Source organism: Sodiomyces alkalinus (genome assembly GCF_003711515.1).
Source record: "Sodiomyces alkalinus F11 unplaced genomic scaffold SODALscaffold_1, whole genome shotgun sequence".
NCBI lineage: Eukaryota > Fungi > Ascomycota > Sordariomycetes > Glomerellales > Plectosphaerellaceae > Sodiomyces > Sodiomyces alkalinus.
In genome coordinates this window covers 159,232-176,334 of record NW_021167079.1, presented here as the reverse complement: position 1 = coordinate 176,334, position 17,103 = coordinate 159,232, and the positions used below count along the sequence as shown (strand labels likewise).

General features: G+C 45.8%; 1 protein-coding gene across 1 annotated transcript; it reads left to right on the top strand.

Annotated features, from left to right (window-relative positions):
- The first annotated feature begins 2,254 nt into the window (after window positions 1–2,254).
- On the top strand, window positions 2,255–7,982 carry SODALDRAFT_325972 (hypothetical protein). Its single transcript, XM_028610042.1, has 5 exons — window positions 2,255–3,474; window positions 3,542–3,688; window positions 3,771–3,792; window positions 3,922–7,329; window positions 7,410–7,982. The coding sequence occupies exons 1-5, from the start codon at window positions 2,496–2,498 to the stop codon at window positions 7,672–7,674; spliced, it is 4,821 nt and encodes a 1,606-aa protein (XP_028469588.1). The 5' UTR covers window positions 2,255–2,495; the 3' UTR covers window positions 7,675–7,982.
- Window positions 7,983–17,103: the final 9,121 nt, after the last annotated feature.

Sequence of the window (17,103 nt, the reverse complement as noted above, 5' to 3'; positions counted from 1 at the left end):
ATCTAACAAACGTTACTATTCGTCCTATACCTCTAAATATACTACTAGATCTACCTTCTTCCCTAAGATCTTAATACACCTTATCCTTAAAAAACCTTATAGTGTCTTAATGTTTATGGATCCATAGGTGTTTTAAGGTAATCCTAATACTTCTACAGGTATAATAACCTTATTAGTAAGGCTATTAATATACCGAGGCATCTTATATATATATTCCTGCTTTATTATATCTACTTTAACCCTATCTAAGTTGATATCCGAGAGGTTTATTTCCTTAATTTGTATACCGTAATCTTCGCTACCGTTAGGATTAATAGATATACTATACTCCGTAAATAACTACTTAAGTATATCCTTCTTTTCGTTATAAAGAATATATATCGCGTAGTCTACTATATATATAGTAAATACCCTACGTTCAGATAGGGTCTAAGCCCTATCCCCCTCTTAATCTCGTTAATTACTTAAAGAGTCTATAGTATCACGAAGAACCATTGTTTAGTAAACCGTTAATATACGTATCTAGTAGTTAAACGTAAGAAGTATAATCTATAAGCACTATAGGAGGTAGTATTTTACCCTGTTTTAACGTTTATTTAATAGCAGAGGTTTTATAAAAAGCCGCGATATCTATAACTAGTATCCCCTCCTTATCATTTAGAATACGGACTAGTTCCTTGTTAATTAACTAAGCGAAAAGAACCTCGTTATTATAATCGGTGTTATTAAATTCCACTATAACGCTAGGGTAATATAGATATTCTTCTTTCTTTTTAATAGTACTATCTAGTTTATTATAGAATATTACCTTAGGCTTAATACGTTAAACTCTATCCACGAAGATAAATAGTATAAAACTAGCCTATCGTTAATTCTAACCACTCCGCTCTATTTTAGCACTAATAGTCTTACTTCTGTTAATATTATACATATAACTATTAAGATACTCGAATATAATAGGCGTTTTATCTATATTAATAATACCATTATTAGTAAAGCAACGATCTAGAAGAACTAATAAGGTCCTTCTAGTATAAGGAGACACTATAAAAGCCTAAAAGTCGTTCGATCAGGTTCTTATTAGTATAATAGGCCTCGGGCTAGTAATATCTAGAGTAGGAAAAAGGGGGATAGCGGAGTTACGCCTAATAAACCTTAAAAAGCTAGTAATAGCTAGAACTAGATCCATAAGAGACTTTATTACTTACTTAGTAATACGTTAACATATGCTATTAAAGCGGCGGAAGAAGCCACAGAGCCACGAAAATAAGAAAACGAAGATATTATAAGGGTAGTCTGGATATAGTTCCTTAAAAAGCCGTTAAGCCTAGATACGTAGCTAGCCAGCACTAACTAAGCGACGATCACGACGCTATTATATAAAGATATTATATAACTTAAGCTCTATTTTAGGGTATTCGGGATTATACGATACGTGGAGGCCGCTTCTACTACCTATAATAATATCCCTTATACACCACTAACTCTAGATAATCGACCTCGGTATCTTAAAGAAGATACTCGCCTTATAGTAGGTTAGTTTTCGGTATCCTAGAGCTATCTCAACGTCTAGCTCGCCCTTACGCTTACGTAAATAACGCGGGGGTTTATTACATATAATAGGGGTATTAGTATTAAGTATAAGATATTACTCGACGAATTCTAATATAGTTATACGGCGACGATAAGAATAGCTTCGTTTAACGCGTCGTATAAGCGCTAAACGAGTATATTTTCGGGCGCTAGATTACTTTGCCTTAGGCCTAGGCTTAGGCCGAGATGTTTATTAGATATTTATATCTATAGACTATAGTACTATAATAGCGAATTAATAAATATCCGTAAAAAGGTGTATAAGGTACTAAAGCACCAGAAACGCAGGATTTTCTACTTAATATTAATGATCGACTACCTTGTAAAATTCCTTCGTTTTATTAGTTAATTCGAAATAAGGTCGTAATCGGTGGGGCGCCAAGTTTTGGGCCTTTGTCGAACTTGCAGGGTCAATACGCTACGTATATGCCCAGCCAAATGCAAGAACCTACCTCGGTACAATGACGAACCTTCCTTCAGTCGACGTTTCGAACTTGTGCAATGTTTCTTCCAGTACTCGGTTCGGTGGTGGACATCTCGTTGTTGGCATAGCCTTGTGGATGCATAGTCTTGGTTGGCTCTGCAAACCAACTGTAGTTGTGACGCACTGGCGGGACTGTTTATAATAATAACTTGGAACCCAAATCCACTTTCCTGATCTCTCAGATTTCGGACTTGGTTCGTCTTTTGGCCCCTTTATCTGATCAATCACCGTGCATTAATTAGAGTCTTGGTTTGTTGGACAACTATGCTAGCCAACCACGCCAGCTAACGATCTCCGGTTCCGGCGCAGTTGCCTTTTCCCACCCGTTGGTCTGACCGCTCCAAGACGAACCAGTTTACCTGAACTGTTCTCTGTACATCCCTCTTCGTATCAGTCAGACTTGAACGGAGTGGATGAAATGGATCCTCCATCTCTCGAAAACAGCCATAGTCACAGCTTGTCACAGAGTCCAGGTCTCGGAACTGCCGGTTCTACATCGGCATCCTCCAACTCAGCATCAGGATTGGACCTCTCTTCTCAATCGGGCAACCGGCTATCCGGTTCAGACGTGCAAACTCACCATCACATTCCGCCGACATCATCTTCCGCCTCGAGCAACGGTCAGCGTACCGACCCAAGTATCTCCGGTGTACGCTCAGACCGATCTCACGCATTCATGTCACCCTCAACCCCACCAACGGCCGTGTCGCCCGGCCCTTCAATCAGCGCGCGTTCGTCTCCTGCCCGAAGTCGTCAAGGATCCATAAATTCTGTCGTGCCCTTAGGAGAGCCCGCTGTTCCATGTGAGACGCGAGAAGATGGTGGCGATGGACCCGGTACTCCGCGACTGTTGCACAGTGTCGTAGCCGACGTCACCTCTAACCCCACCACATCCACCTCGGAGCTCGACACCCGTCAACCATCCCTTGAGCCGACCTTAGCCACGAGATCATCGTTCTCCGAGGCCGATCTCAAACGCATCTCGGCCTCGTCTGTCTACTCGCTGGCGTCCGCTCGCGGCATCGTTCCTAGTTCTGCCGCGTCCATCACAGGCTCAGAGACAAGTACTGCCCCCCGGAGCATACATAGTGGCGTCGTCACAACTGGTAAGCCAACCCAGGGAACTTCAGAGCCCCTCAATGCCACTGGAATCCCCTCCTCTGGCGGCCAACAGGGTCATCAACAAGTATCCCCAGGAGGACAACACCTCACTCCGCGTGACCCCAATGTCGACGCGGCCAAACGCACCGCTGGTCCGTCACGGGGAGACCAAAATATTCGAGGACAGCCGACGAGGTCAAGAAGCCGCGCCAAAAGGAGGTTTAGCGGAAGCACTGCCGCCAGCAGTCACAGCCCCAGCAGTGAACGAACAGCGCATCAGAAGGAAAGGGAAGAAGGTAAGTATCACATACTTTTGCTGCTGGTTCTCAAGGAAGTTCATACAGCTTCTAATATGCTTTGCAGCCAAGCCGGCTCCTTGGGGCGTGATTGGAATTTGCGCCTTAGATATTAAAGCGAGGAGCAAGCCAAGCAGAAACATCCTGAATCGGCTGATCGCCAACCGCGAATTTGATGTTGTCGTATTTGGGGACAAAGTAATTCTCGACGAAGGTGAGGTTCATGTTGTCTGAAGCCTTCTCATCGCCCGCGTACTATATAAACCTGCTAACTGGGGATCACGTCTATTTTATAGATATTGAAAACTGGCCCATATGGTACGTGCGAGTCTTTTCTTTCTGCCAACTCCCTCTCCATCCATCATTTTCCCGCGAACCCCCCTACACGAACTCACGGCCCTGACCTACATCATTTTGCTTCCTGGCTTCAACTGACTTTGCCGACAGTGACTATCTCATTTCGTTCTACTCGGATGGCTTCCCGCTTGACAAGGCTATCGCGTATGCCAAAGCCCGGAAGCCTTTCTGTGTCAACGACTTGCCTATGCAGAAGATTCTATGGGACCGTCGCCTCTGCCTGTACATCCTCGACAGCATTGGTGTCCCCACACCGAAAAGGCTCGAGGTTAACCGGGATGGCGGTCCCAAGGTGATCACCCCAGACATGTCTCGGCACATGAAGGAAGTATCAGGGGTGAATTATGATGCTGAGGACCCTCGCTATACCACTGCACCCCGCCGGGTCGAATTGCTCGATGACGGGGATATTCTAAGCGTTGATGGCGCGCTCCTTAAGAAGCCCTTCGTCGAAAAGCCTGTGAGTGGCGAAGACCACAACATCATCATCTACTTTCCCAAGTCCTCGGGAGGTGGTGGCCGAAAGCTGTTTCGAAAAATTGGGAACAAGAGCTCAGAGTATGATCCTGGTTTAAATACTCCCCGCGCCATTCTTGAACCGCAGAGCAGCTATATATACGAGAAGTTCATGCGCGTCGACAACGCCGAAGATGTCAAGGCCTACACTGTTGGCGCGAACTATTGCCACGCCGAAACACGGAAGTCTCCTGTTGTCGACGGCGTGGTTCGGCGGAACACGCGCGGAAAAGAGGTCCGATACGTTACCGGGTTAAATGTTGAAGAAAGGGAGATTGCGAGCAAGATTGCCCTCTCCTTTGGCCAACGGGTATGCGGGTTCGACTTTCTGCGTGCGGATGGCAAGAGCTATGTTATCGACGTAAACGGGTGGAGCTTTGTCAAGGACAACGACGACTACTACGACCATTGTGCGAACATCCTCAAGGAACTGTTCGTCAAAGAGCGGCTTCGGAGAGGAGGTGTCACATCGCCGACGTCGTCTCCTTCGGTTTCAGATGTGGCGGACCCCCCAGCTGCGAGGGGAGGTAAGGAGAGGGACCAGGGCCAGATGGCCACCTTGCCCCCATCCGTCGCCAAATCTACGAGCAGTACATCAGCCAAAACAGGCGGCGAAAGGGGACAGCAAGAGTCGAAATTGGACGAGCATAGGTGGCAGCTGGGCACCTTGGCACCCAGGTCCGACAGCTCTGCCACATCTGCTGTACAGGGCATGACGACAAACCCATCCTTACCCCCTCCACCCCCTCTGCGAGATGGCGGGAAAACCAGTGCCTCGTCCACGGCGCCGTCTGCCACCCCATCCGCCGCGGCGTCGTTAAAAGGGGAAACCATCTCGGAACAAGACAATGTTCCTGCGCCACCACTCCCCAAGCACTCCTGGAAACTCAAGGGCATCGTATCGGTCATTCGGCATGCAGATCGCACCCCAAAACAAAAGTACAAGTTCACATTCCACACCGACCCCTTTATTGAGCTGCTTAAGGGGCATCAGGATGAGGTTCTACTGATTGGAGAGGCGGCGCTAGCTAGTGTCATCCAAGCCGTTGATGTCGCCCTGGTTGCGGGCATCGAGGATCCCACAAAACTCGCTGCCCTACGCAACGTTCTCGTCAAGAAGGGAGGCTGGGCTGGCACCAAGGTACAGATTAAGCCTATGTTTCGAAAGAGAAAGTCAGATGAGCAGATTTCTGCCGAGGGGACGACTGCCCAGGTTGGCGACGATGATATAAAGACGGGATTGCGGGGCAAGAGAGCGGACAGATCATTGGCATCGGATGACAAGTCCCGCGGGTCGCATCGTCAGGACTCTCTCTCGGGAGTGACCATGTCCCGAATAACGGCTGTCGAAGAGAGTTTAGTGCTGGATAAGCTCCAGCTCATTGTTAAATGGGGCGGGGAGCCGACGCACTCTGCCCGCTACCAATCCCAGGAACTTGGCGAGAATATGCGGAATGACTTTCAACTCCTCAATCGCGACATCCTAGACGAGGTTCACGTTTTCAGCAGCTCGGAGCGAAGGGTTTCGACGAGCGCTCAGATCTGGGCGTCCTCTTTCCTTCGCCAGAATGACCTGCCCGACGACTTCATCACGATCCGCAAGGATTTGCTCGATGACTCGAATGCGGCCAAAGACGAAATGGACAAGGTGAAGAAGAAACTCAAGGGCCTTTTGCGGAAGGGCAACGAGCGACCCCCGCAGTTTGCCTGGCCCGACAAGATGCCCGAGCCATCCGAAGTCCAGACGCGAGTGGTCCAGCTGATGAAGTTTCATCGACGGGTGATGCAGCACAATTATAAGAAACTCTACAACGGAGGTGCCAGCTCCCCACACAATGCGTCGAGCTTGAGTTTGGACAAGTCGCAAAGCTGTGAAGCCTCCCACAGCTCTCTCTCGTCGGCTCTTTCACAGGCAAGCGGCATCAACAGCATCCAATCTCGATGGTGCTGTGGGGAAGATGCCGAACTCTTCCGTGAGCGGTGGGGGAAACTCTTCCAAGAGTTCTGTGACGGTGAAAAGGTCGATCCCAGCAAGATCTCCGAGCTCTACGACACGATGAAGTTCGATGCGCTGCATAATCGCCAGTTTCTCGAGTGGGTCTTCACTCCGCCACGGCACATGCTCGAGGAAGAATACGGCGTGAGAGAGAAGGAGAACAAGGAGGGAAACGGCGGCTCTGCCAAAGAAGGCAAAGACGGGAAACCGGTGACCAAAGACGCGGAGGAGGGGAAGTCGTCCCAGGAGTCAAGGGACGACCGACGAGAGGGTGATAGGCCTGACAGGTCCGCAGACGCCAACAGCAGGGGTCCGAGCTCAGTCAGACGGCTCTTCCGACGCCGGTCGTTCCTCAACGGCTTGCGGCACGGGAGCGAAGGCGCGCCTCCGGAGCAGTACTTCCACTTATATACGGGCAACGCGAAAACCAAGGCGAAAACAGATGCCCGTTTTGAGCCTCTCAGGGAGCTGTACCAGCTCGCTAAGGTACTTTTCGACTTCATTTGCCCGCAAGAGTATGGCATCTCGGACAGCGAGAAGCTGGAGATCGGTCTCCTGACGTCACTGCCCCTTCTCAAAGAGATTGTTCAGAATCTTGAAGAGATGCAGGCGTCCAACGACGCCAAATCGTTCTTCTATTTCACCAAGGAGTCGCATATATACACGCTGCTGAATTGTATCTTCGAAGGAGGAATCGAGACGAAGATCAAGCGGAGCACCATTCCAGAATTGGACTATCTCTCTCAGATTTGTTTTGAACTCTACGAATCCGAGACTAAGACGTCCGCCCACGCGGCTGAAGGCGAGGAGGAGCCGACCTTCGCGTACAGTATCAGGATCACAATCAGCCCTGGATGCCATGTCTTCGATCCATTGGACGTTCAACTCGACAGCAAGCATTGCATTAGCTGCGCGCCTCGACGGAGTCTGACACTCCATGCCGATTGGATGGAGGTCATCCGCACTTTGAGGGCGAAATTCAACCAGTATGTGAACCCCTTCGTCTACTCCTGCTTTGCGATGGTACTGAGGTGCAATGACGACCTGAGACTAACTGGTCTTCAAGGGTCAAATTACCCAAGACCTTCCTTGCCATTAACCTGTCGGATCTGTTCTCCTTGGAAGACCAAGAGAAGGAGGACACTAACCATGGCGCTCTGGAAATCGAACCTCAAAACCTCGCGGAAGCCCCCGAAGAATCAAGCGACTCTGCAACTCGTGAGTCTTTTACTGGGGAGCCCGTGGGGGGCAACGTAGAGGATGTGGGAAAGGAGGTGCCGGCGGAGGTGTTGGGGGAGACCGAGGGCTCTCCCGCGAAGACTGGGAGTTAGAACTTCGTGTTTAAATCTCTCATTACGAAGCGACGATTCCGTGCCATGGCGAAGACGTTTCCCGGGTGGTATGGTTGGCTCTTCGCGAGACCCAGTCCGTGTCGAATACAGCGTAACCGTAAAAGGATACATACGATAAGACGGTCAGATTGAGAGGTTCCAAATTAATTGTTGTCAGAACAAGAATATCGGTACAAAACTTATTGTTCTTGTTCCTTAGAGAGTTCTAAAAGTACTCCGAGGAAATATCTATCTACTTACCTGCTTACTATTCCAATCAAAACTAAAAAACGACTCTAGTCTTCCCTCCTAGCTCTATTTTAATAATAGCAGCGTTTCTACGGTAGGGAGACCTATATAGGAGTCTTACACGGGTAATCGTTATATATAGGAGGTAGTGTAGACTAGTTACTTTCGTAGACTCTTTTCGTATAACGGTTTTTATTGGGTCTATTAACTATACTCTTAGTCGTAATGGTTTTTGCCAGTTCTATTAACTATAGGTCTAAAGGTGATATCCTTTCAAAAAGCGACTATAACTTACGTGGGGGACCTACATTTTACGCGCAAACGCTCTAAACCACTTAAAACCTATATCAATCGATAGCTCTTTTCAAGTTCTATACGCCTATTTATAGCCCTGTATTGCGTAGGCGCTAGTTTAGGCGTATTATAAGTGCGAAAATGCCTGGAAATAGGCCTACGGTTCCCCTGTGTGCGGGGGAAAAGTCTGACGTGGCCCGTGCGCCCACGCTGACAAAGCAGCAGGGCTAGCCGCGCAGAGCCGCACCCCCGACCTCCACCTAACTATAACGCAATAAATAATAACCTACTAGCCATAACGCTAGCTATAATAACGCCCCTAACCCTTCGAACGTCCCTAACGCCCCTAAGGCCCCTACGGCCCCTATAACTATAGAGGGCCTAGGGGAGGTTGATATAGGTAATACCTCTAATACAGAGGATTTAACCCTCGCTACGCCTCTAAATTCGAAAAGGCACCTTAGCCCTTCTACACTAACCCCAGACGTTTTTCTATGACCCGAATCGAATCCCCCTTGGACTCGGAAGCCGAAGGCGCTTTCGAAACGCCCTTTAGGGCCCCCCCCTGCTGAAAAACCGACCCTTTTAGGCTCTAAATAGGCTAAAAGGGCACCTAGAACAGCTAAAGCCCCTGGAGAAACCTCGGCTAAGCCCTAGAAGTCGACTAGTTCGGCTAGTAAGGCATAGGCTAAGGGACTACTCTAATAGGATCTTTAGCTGCTTTAACAGGCCTATACCCTCGACCCTGACCCTTAGATTAAGGCTCTAATCGTACGCCTTAAATCTACTATTGACGGAACCCCGAGCCCCTAGCCTCCTATACTCGAATAGAAGGTCGACGAACTAGCTTAGGTAGTTCGGAGGCTTACAGAACAGCCTAAACCCCTGTATAGCGAGGCTTTAAACGGGAAAACAGGCCCTATAGCACCTTAGGCCCCCATTTTAGGGGCCCTAGTACTATAGGCCTAGACCCCCCTAGCACCCCTCCTAATAGACTCTAAAACGGTCCCTAAGGTTATCCTTTAACCTACGGCAGGGGCCCGGATTCCCCAGGAAGACTTTAATCCCCTCGAGCTCCGAAATAGACTAAATAAGGCCTTAAAAACCCCTATAGTTACGGCTATTAGTCTATTAACTAACAGGAACCTTCTTTTAACCCCGGAGCCGAAATATAGCGTTTAATAGCTCCTAGACTCGTAGAACGAGTGGCTTAAAGAGCTAAACCTCCCCCTCTAGCCCCTCTAGCCTATAGGCGATTAGTTTAAGCTTATTATTAAATAGGTGCCTTTTAGAGCCTTTAGGGCTAGGGGAGATGATACCCCGACCCCTGACCCCTCCGAGCCGCCGTAAAAGGCCCTAAACTAAAGCCTATAACACTATAACAGGGCCTAGGCCTATAGGACCTAGCCACTAAAATCGGCATATTTAACCCTATTAGGGTAGTAGGGAAGCCTTGATGGCTAGGGGCTCCGAACGCGTTTTACGGCACGGTAGTTATTTCTATACCTACTAGTAAAGAATAGAAGTACTGTCTAAAACAGGGGCTCTATATAGCCCGCCAGCGGCTAAAGGTCTATAAATATAGACCTATAACCCCTAGGACCTAGTACTCTAACTGCTAGAAATTCGGGTATACTCGAGGGACCTGTAAAGGCCTAGTTACCTGCCCTATCTGCGCCGTTAAAGGCTAAAGGGAAGAATACCACTACTATAACGAGTATAAAGAATACCGAGATTAGAAGTATAAGACCTATAAGTGCTGTAACTACGAAGGAGATCACCCCTCCTTTACTAAAGACTACGAGGTCTTTTAAGCTATAAAACCCTAAATTCTATAAATATAGGGCCTTATAGTTCGAAAGATATCCGGTTTATTTAATATAACGTCGATAAACAGGCCCCGGTATAGGAGGCTATCCTAGAATAGGCTTTAAAGGCTTCGGCTAATATAGTCCTTATTCAGGAACCTGCCTACGTCTCGACACTAGAGGGGTGGTTTATCCGAAACCACCCTGCCTTTTACACTACTACGCCTATATCCTAGAAAACCCAGTTCCTTTTTTATTAAGCCTAAGGTCCTTTCTTATATAAAAAAGGGCTTTAGTATCGATTTTTTATACCGCGACGACCTTCTAGACGATATAGACACGTAGATTATAGAGGTTTATTATCTATAGACCTTTTATGTTCTACACGTCTATAACCAGATAGAATAGGACCCCGAAACGATAGGCTAAGGGCGGCCCCCTAGCCCTACCCCTTCTACCTCTTCCACTTCTTCTTCTTCTTTTCCCTCCTTTTTAGGCCCTGAAAGCCGGCCCTAACCGAGGATCAAGTACTATAGGGCCTATAGGTCCCTAAGCCTACCCTTATTATAGGGGACTTTAATAGAAACCACTAGTAGTAGAACAGAGCCGCTACTAACCAGGCGTCTATTCAGGCCTAGGCCCTAGTACACTAGTTAGATAGCCTCGGAGCTGCCTATTTAGTGGACTCTGAAGAAGATGACCTAAACGGGGGGACCTTTTTTAGGTCTAATCTTCGCTAAGAGTCGGTTATAGACCTAGCCTTTTACACGCCCGGCTTCGATTATCTCCGCTTTAATAAGTAGGAGTATATCGAAAATACTACCTCTTTACACCGCGGTATCCTCCTTTCGGCTACTATTTTAGGCTTTAAAGGTCCTATAAATAAGTCCCTCCCGCTGGCTTATAACTATAAGCTAGTAGATTAGGACCTATTTTCTAGTACCCTAAAAAGCCTAGAACCTAGCCTTAACCTGTACCTTTAATGGGCTATTAACGCCTCGGACTAGGATTCTTTAGGCCGTTGCCTTTCGGATACTATTACCCTAGCGCTTAAGGCTTTAGTGCCTAAGTTACGGGTAGTAAAGCCTTCGAAGCCGTGGTGGACTAAAGAGCTAAAAGCCCTGCGAAAAACAGCTAGTAGGGCTTTTAGGGTATTTAGAAAGACGTCTAAAAAGGGGGCCTCGGCTACCCAGCTAGCGTCTTTGGAAACCTCCTTGAAAGAAACACGAAATGCTTACTATAGGACGGTAAAACCCGTAAAAAACGACCACTAGGACGCCTTCCTAGCCTACACCGAAGGCCCCGAGACTTTTAAGGCTTTTTTTTTTTTTTTTAATTCATTACGCGCATGCAGCCCTAAAGCTATGGCGCGGCGCCTATCGCCCTAAGGGCTAGAGGCTATACGAAGCTAGGTACAGTAAAATAGAGCGTACTACACAAAGGAAATCCTCCGTAATAATCTGCCTAATAAAACCTAATAGGTAAAAAACAAAAGCAATATAACTAGACTGCAGGAATCGTGGTTTGCGCCCTATACCACTTTTTAAGGCCTATAACTATACGAAAAGCGGCCTTAACGCGAAAGTCCCACCGATTTAAACGCCTACGAAGTAAAAGGCCTATACCTTCGAAGATAAATACAACGCCCTACTTTAGACCCTTTTCTAGCACCCTCCGCCACTAACGCCCCTAAAGCGCCTGTATTTATAGGCCCTTCGGGGGGCCTAGGCCCCTCCCACTCTTCTTAAAGTCCCTAGAGCCTGACTAGATCACGTAATAAGGGCCTTAGAAGACCGTGGGAGTGGCCTAGCCTATAGGCTATAAGGCTATAACGCGCGATTTTCAGAGCCGCTAAAGGGAAAGCCCCTGGACCTGATAGGATAGGTTTGAAACCTATCTAATAGGCCTATAAGGCTATTCCCGGGTCCTTTTTACAGGCCTACTTAGCACTCTTTTCCGCAGGGTATTACCCTACCTGCTAGAAAGAAGCCCTCGGGGTTATTCTACTAAAGTCAAGGAAGAAGGACTATTCAGATCCTAAGTCTTATAGGATTATAGCCCTTCTTAACTGCCTAGGTAAAGTACTCGAAACTGAAATAGCTACTAGACTTAGCTTTATAGCTAATACCCGCGATAACCTTCTACACCCTAGTGAAATAGGGCGTCGAAAATAACGCTCTGCTATCGATATAGCCCTTCTCCTCCTCTACTATATCGAAAAATAGCGTAAATCACGCTAAATTCCTATAATCTCTATGCTATTTTTAGATATTAAAGGAGCCTTCGATCACGTCGCCAGTCCCTAGCTACTTAGGACCCTTTAAGACCTCTAACTACCCCCGAACCTAGTTAAATAGGTAGCCTCTTTTACAGGAAATAGGCGTATCTAACTAGCCTTCGAGGGGTAGGTTTAGCAGCCCACCCCCCTAAATATAGGGGTTCTATAAGGTTCTCCGGTTTCCCTATCCTATTCCTAATTTATATTAGGAAGGTTATAGCGGGACCGGATTTTAAGGGGCTTTAGCTATTCTATATTAACGACTTTTAGCTATTTATAGCGTCTACATTAACTAGGAACAACTATAAAACCCTAGAAAAAGCCGTAGCCTTCTTTTTTGACGTAGTGAAAGTTAACTAAGTCCTTTTCGACCACCGAAAAACAGAGCTTATTCACTTCTATCAAAGACGCTCTAAAGAAGACGCTCCGGTTAATATAGAGGGCACTTAGTTAAACTCGCGCTAGGTTCTATTAGCTAGCTAGGGGTCTGGTTTAATCCTAAGCTATCCTTTAAACCCCACGTCAAAAAACGCCTAAACTTAGCTTTAGGGGCTCTCAATAGGTTATATAGGCTAGCTAGCCCATGGAGGGGCCTCTCTTTTAAGGCCCTACGGTAGCTATATATAGCCTGTATAGCTTCTTTAGCTAACAGTGGCTCGTAGCTCTGGTAGGACCTAAAATCACCGAAAAAACACCTCGTGGACCGCCTAGAACGTCTATAATACGGCGCTCTAGTCAGGGCCCTAGGTGCTTTTAGGGGGGCCCCCTTACAGCCTCTAGAACTCGAAGCAGTAGTCCCCCTAGCGGCGGTTAGGTTAACTAGGTCTAATAGGCTTTATGCCTTTAGAACCTTAAAATTCCTACTAAACCACCCTATTAGACGTCAGCTCCTACTAAGTAAAAACCACGAAGGCCTTAACCGGCTATAAACCCTTCTACCTTCTATATAGCTATTTAAGCTAGGCCTAGAAATAGCGGCTTTAATAGGTTACTCTTAGAATATCGAGGGTCCTTTAGCTAGGTAAAAGGCCCCCTAGGCTTCGGAACCCTTAGCGGATCTAAGGCCCTTTTTCCCTAAAGACCGGCATATTATAGCTACCGACCCTAACCCTAGCCCTGGCCCCGAAACCCTCGATTAAAAAACAGCCTACCTCGAAGCCCTAGCTAAAATATAATAAGGTCTAGGGGAATAGGCTACTATTTTCTATACCGACGGCTCCCTAGGCTACCCTACTAGGCCCCCTATAGGGCCTTCGCAGGCTATAGCCGCTATAATATAGTGGACTAATACTGGAAGGCTCTATAATGCTATAGGCTTTAGCCTAGGGGCCGTTGCCGAAGTCGCGGACGCTGAATGATACGCTAGTCTTTAGGCCCTTTACGCTGCCCTAGAGCAGACGCCTAGGCCCCTACAGTGCTATATTTTTAGTGATTTCTAGGCGGCTATCTAGAAGCTTTAGCGCACCTTATAATAGGCGATACAAGCTAAAGACCTTATCTTACGCCTTAAATAACTGGGCACTTTGGTCTCTATGTGGTGGTGCCCCTTATACGTAGAGATAGAAAGGAACGAACTAGCGAATAAAGTAGCTAAAGGGGTACTAGACCCTAAAAAAGCCACTAAGTCTATTAGTTTAGTACCCTTAGCCACCTAAAACGCCGGGTTAACGAAGCCTTGATTAAAGACTAGGAGGCCTTTTAGAATAACGAAGAAGAGGCGGAGACAAGGGGTAAATCGGTGCGTTTAGGCGGCCTTTATAGGCGTCTAGTCCGCGATAACCTCTGTTTCTCCCGAAAACCACTACTAACTTAGGGCCCTAAGTGGGTAAAGTTGGCTTTTACGCAGTTAAAACCCGGCTTCGGATACCTTAAACCCCACTAAGAAATGGCCTAAAACTGCGCTCACGACCGCTATTCCTGTCCCGGCTCCCCTATACAGAATACAGCTCACCTTATTCTTTCTTACCCCTTTTATAAAGCCGAACGAAGAGCCCTACGGGAAGCCCTAGCAGGCCTACCGCTATCTCTACCGCTATCATTCGGTACTAAAGAGGAATACAGGCCTTATAGGCCTATCTTTTAGCTACTAAAATAGCCTCGGCGGAGTGGTATAGGGCGTAAACCTCGGATTCTGCGGTCTAGTCATTTTGCTTTGGTTTTATTATCTATTAGGTCTATTAGGCAGATTATTACGGAGGATCTCCTTTGTGTATTACTACTACTACGCTATTGTACTGTACCTAGCTTCTGATGGCCTTTTGCCCTTAGGGCGATAGGCGCCGCGCCATAGCTTTAGGGCTGCATATGCGTAATGAATAAAAAGAAAAGAAATCGTATCATCGATTTATAGACGCCTTTACGAGTGGAAAAGCCTAGAAAAGCAGCCGTGGATTAGTTATAGAGTATGTATTTAACTATAGTTTAATCGAAGTGGTCACTTAGCTAGTATAGTATAGATTTACCAGTATAGCGGAGGTAGTTATATAGTGGCTTTTAATCCTACTAGTAGCCTCGTAGTAGTAACCGTTAGTTAGAGGCTAAGCTATAGGTCAAGCCTTCGTAGTAGGTGATATTTAAGAGCATAAAGTCGAGGCCTCCTATTAGTCCGTTTAATCTTACGGTTATATTACCGTAACCTTTAATAGGTAGTAACAAACTGCTTACGATAACGTAGTCTCCCTGTGTAGCGGGGGTAAAGTCTAAAAAGCGGGAAAAATCGTTAAAAATATATAATATAGCACCGGAATCGAGGATAGTAAAGGCGTAAAGAGGGTAGCTAGTAGTAGCGGCTCCTACTATAAAGCTAGCTATATAAGAGACGCTATTACGGGTAAGTTACGCCTCTTTAAGCTATAGAGAGTCTCGACCTATATCCCTCTTCACTTTCTTTACGGTGTGTAGCTCTTCCACTTCCGTAGGTATCGCGGGGTTATATTTAAGAATCTATTTATTACGGGCTATAGCCCGCGAAGTAGTCCCCGGCAGTGGCCGGGACCAAGAAGTATAGACCTCTTAGCGAGGCCCGTACGATCCTATATATACTTAGCCGCCTATATACTGCGCAGACTTTTCCTTTCCTCCGTTCCTTCCTTAGTTCGAATAAAATATATTTTCGGCCTTAATACGTGAATAACTTTTAATAAGCCGTTATATATTCGAACTCTTAAGACTATAAGCTTCGACGCTTATATAGAAGGAGGTCCTAGTTATTTTACCCCGAGCCCACTAAAGGGCTAAGGGTAGGTTATAGAGACCTTATATAATAAGATCGACGAACGCGTATTATAATACGTATAGAAAATAGTAAGGATATATATCGCCCCTATTCACGATATACTCGCTAGTAAATAAGTAACCCTGGAAAGGGCTTAACTTAACCCGTACCTTATACTTACTACGTACCCGATACTTACCCTAATTATTACGCCCTTACCCTTACCTAGGCCTTTAGAGGTAGAGACTATTATACCCGTCCCGCTACTAGCACCCACGCTCTTAAACTATTTATAGTAAGTCGCTATTCCCGTAAACTATAGTGGAAAACGCACGGAATATACCGCCTAGCTCTAGGCTATACGACTAAAGCTTAAACTAGACGGTCCGCTATTTCGTAGTAATAAAAAGGCGTGGTATTTAATTAACGCGTGCTTAGATACCTAGCCTTAGTAGGTGGTTAGTACCTTTTTTAGTAATAGAGGTATAAACGGTAAATTCGACCTAGAGGAACTTATAGCCTACCTTAACCATATATATAAGGACCGTAATAAATAAGGCTATGCTACTAATACCCTCTAGTTAATAAAGTAAAAACCCGACTAGTTATTCTCGCGCTTCTTACTTACTTTTAAAAGGAACCTAGTATAAGTAGGAGGCTATAACTAAGTAGACTATATTAAGATATTATTTCTTAATAGCACCCTAAATAATAGGCTACGTAATAGCCTAGTAGTAGCTAACCTCCCTAATACCTATACCGAGTAAGTTAATAAAGTATAAAAGATCGCGTAGAGATAAAAGGGTATTATAAGTCGTACTAACTAATTCCTATCGCCCGTAAACTAGCTAAGAATACTAATAGCGATATCGCTATAAGTAGAGTTAATAAGGTTAACGAGTTTAAGGGGTTCTAATAAAAACCTAACCGCTACGCGAATATTATATATTCGAATTACTATAAGAAGGGCTATATCTAATAGTATTATAAGAGTAAGAAGGATACGGTAGCCAAAATATCCCCTTAAGAGGAGGAATCCGAAGACGTTTCCGAGGATACCGAAGATTGGGAAAAAGAGTAGCTTTAATACGAAATCAGGCACCGGAGCCGATAATGCTAGAGTAACACGAGTAGGAGGAGTTTAAACCGTTATTACGGAGCGAGTTAGTATTAATCTAAGTAAGAGTTAATAGTACTAGGTTAATAAACGCTTTTATAAATATAGGTTATAATTACTATAATATTATTAATAAGACATTTACTCGAAACATACGCTTACTATTAGTCGATAAGAAAAAACGACTACTAAAAGGCTTCTCGGATAAGACTAAACCGGCTAGTAACGCTAATATCGTAGTCTTTATACTAGATAGATAAGGGTATATACTAAGCGTGTTTTCGTGTACGTAATACTAGGTCTAGATTAGAATCTCTTTTATAGGCTTCTATGGATAAAACGTAATAATATAGTCCTTTACGCTAATGAATAAAGGCTCCGTTATAGAGTAGCCGATATTAATATCCGATTTTAGGACGAAAAAGAGCCGAAGGTAGTATAAGAGATCTATACTATCGTACTAGTAATA

Coding starts and splice junctions, on each gene's coding strand:
- SODALDRAFT_325972 (XM_028610042.1), top strand. CDS start 2,496: ATGGATCCTCCATCTCTCGAAAACAGCCATAGTCACAGCTTGTCACAG. Junction 3,475..3,541: donor TCAGAAGGAAAGGGAAGAAG/GTAAGTATCACA, acceptor TATGCTTTGCAG/CCAAGCCGGCTCCTTGGGGC. Junction 3,793..3,921: donor ATTGAAAACTGGCCCATATG/GTACGTGCGAGT, acceptor CTTTGCCGACAG/TGACTATCTCATTTCGTTCT.